Source organism: Propithecus coquereli, unplaced genomic scaffold, assembly GCF_000956105.1.
Source record: "Propithecus coquereli isolate 6110/MARCELLA unplaced genomic scaffold, Pcoq_1.0 Scaffold3, whole genome shotgun sequence".
Taxonomy (NCBI): Eukaryota; Metazoa; Chordata; class Mammalia; order Primates; family Indriidae; genus Propithecus; species Propithecus coquereli.
Window position 1 is genome coordinate 1,910,297 of NW_012148618.1, and position 1,997 is coordinate 1,912,293.

The window sequence follows — 1,997 nt, forward strand, 5'->3', positions numbered from 1 at the left end:
AAGAAGCATGCGCGTGCCCTTCCCTATCCCTTTGGGGACCACCGTTATAGGGTTTTTGGGGGGGGCGAGGGGTGTAAATGAATGCATGGAGACATGAACGTACAATACAGTCAGTGGAAAATGTAAGTTAGCACGAAACTGTCAAAAGGAGTTATTGATCCTTAATTTTAAAAATCTGTACTTCGAGTAATGCATTCTGCGAGTGCTATCTTAACATGGATCAATTCTAAGGACTCATTTCCTAATAGTCAACATGGTCGCATGCGCACCTATAAGCAACATGGCCACTCTGCCAGGCACCAACATGGCAACCACAGCCTCACTGCGCACGGGAGCACTAGAGCGCTCCCATGAGGAATATATCCGCCTTTCGGCCAACACCTAACGAGGCTCTCTTCACAGCCTCCAGGCGAGCGCGAAACCGGAAATGACTTTTCCGCCTTGCGCATCTCTGGGGATCCCTTTCCGGTTAGCCTTCGGGAGTCCGCGTGAGAATTGGATACTTCCTGGAGCGAGGGCTGGGAGGTGCTAGTTTGCCGCGCCTTATTCGAGACGCGTCAGGTCAGGAAGACTAATATGTCGGACACGTGGAGCTCTATCCAAGCCCACAAGAAGCAGCTGGACTCTCTGCGGGAGAGGCTGCAGCGGAGGCGGAAGCAGGACTCGGGGCACTTGGGTGAGGCGCTGGAATGTCGGGCCAAGGGACTGTCGGGGCCGAGACTCAGCCCAAGAGGGCGGGTGGCAGAAAAAGCTACCAAGTCAGTGACCTTTCCCAAGCGGCCATTTCTTTAATGCCTCATACAGTGGCACCCCTTCTCCCCGCTTAGCAGATTTTCGCCCTCCTGCAAGTAGTTCGCAGTTCCCCCTCACCCGGGGCCTCGGTTCCTCCAGTTCACTTTTATCGGAAAGATGCTGGAGCCCCACCCGCGTCCGCCTGGCCCACTCCTCTTCAGATTGTGACAACGTCGTCGCCCTTATGAGACCTCTCAGCCCCTATCCCGCGAAGCAGCAAGTTTCCCTTTTTGTTGCTGCTGTGGCGCTTTGTTTTTCCCTTGGTGATAGTGACTGCTTTGCAGTGGTCATTTCTTTGTGGCTGTGGGCACAATGAGCAAGGACTAAACCTTTATATCCACAGTGCCCAGTTTAGTGGCCTGCGCAGAGTTGGCGCTCGGTGTTTTTTCTAAATGAGTAGGGGAACTGGCATTGACTTAACCATTTACATACCTAGCAAGAATCTGAAAACGTTTGTTTTTAGTCTATAAACTTTTTCTCCCCTCCCGTTGCCCCCTTTGTCTCAGTCATAAAACCCGAAGGAACTTTAAAACATTGTCAGATTCTGCCCTGCCCACCCCCAGCACAAACCCCGAATTATTTAAGGCAAATCAATTACAAAACTCTGCAAAAATAGTGAATCTATATCACCTTGTGATAACTTGTTCCTATCAGTATATTAGACTCCATCTCGAAATTTTGTTATATTATGTGTGTATGCTCACATGTTGGCCCCTGGAACTAGAAGATGCACTGGCAGGATACTCCCACCCTAATTAATAAGCATTGAGTATCTACAGTGTTCATGAGTCTAGCTAGACAAAAATTAAGACATTGCTCCTGCCCTCAATTTAAAATTTAGTTGGGAATCAAGGATAGATGCTTATAAAAAGCCAGGAATAATAAATGTGAGATACCAAATGAATGAATCCACAATCAGTACAGTGAAAAGAGAAGTAACAAGAACTGGTATAGTCAGTGAAGCTGTCATAGTGGAGTTGGCACTTGAATTTTGCCTTGGCGGCTGTATAGGACTTAGATAATTAAAGAGAAGGTAGGAGGGCAGGGTAGTAGGAAAAGAAGTGCAAGTCATACGATCAGGGAATAATTAGTAGTCAAGCTTTGGAGTAGTTACTGAATTACCCAAGAGGGAGAATTTTTTTTTTTTTTTTTTTGCTATATAAACTTCAATTCCCTTGACTTCTTGTAGATCTAGTTTTCTGGTT

At 47.2% G+C, this 1,997-nt stretch overlaps 1 protein-coding gene across 1 annotated transcript in view; it reads left to right on the plus strand.

The window, feature by feature from the left end:
- The first annotated feature begins 425 nt into the window (after window positions 1-425).
- METTL3 (methyltransferase like 3) overlaps window positions 426-1,997 on the plus strand; it is a 12,503-nt gene continuing 10,931 nt past the window's right edge. The window contains exon 1 of the mRNA XM_012649316.1: window positions 426-676. Within this exon, the coding sequence (XP_012504770.1) occupies window positions 577-676 (100 nt within the window). The 5' untranslated portion in view covers window positions 426-576. The remainder of the gene's footprint in view (window positions 677-1,997) is intronic.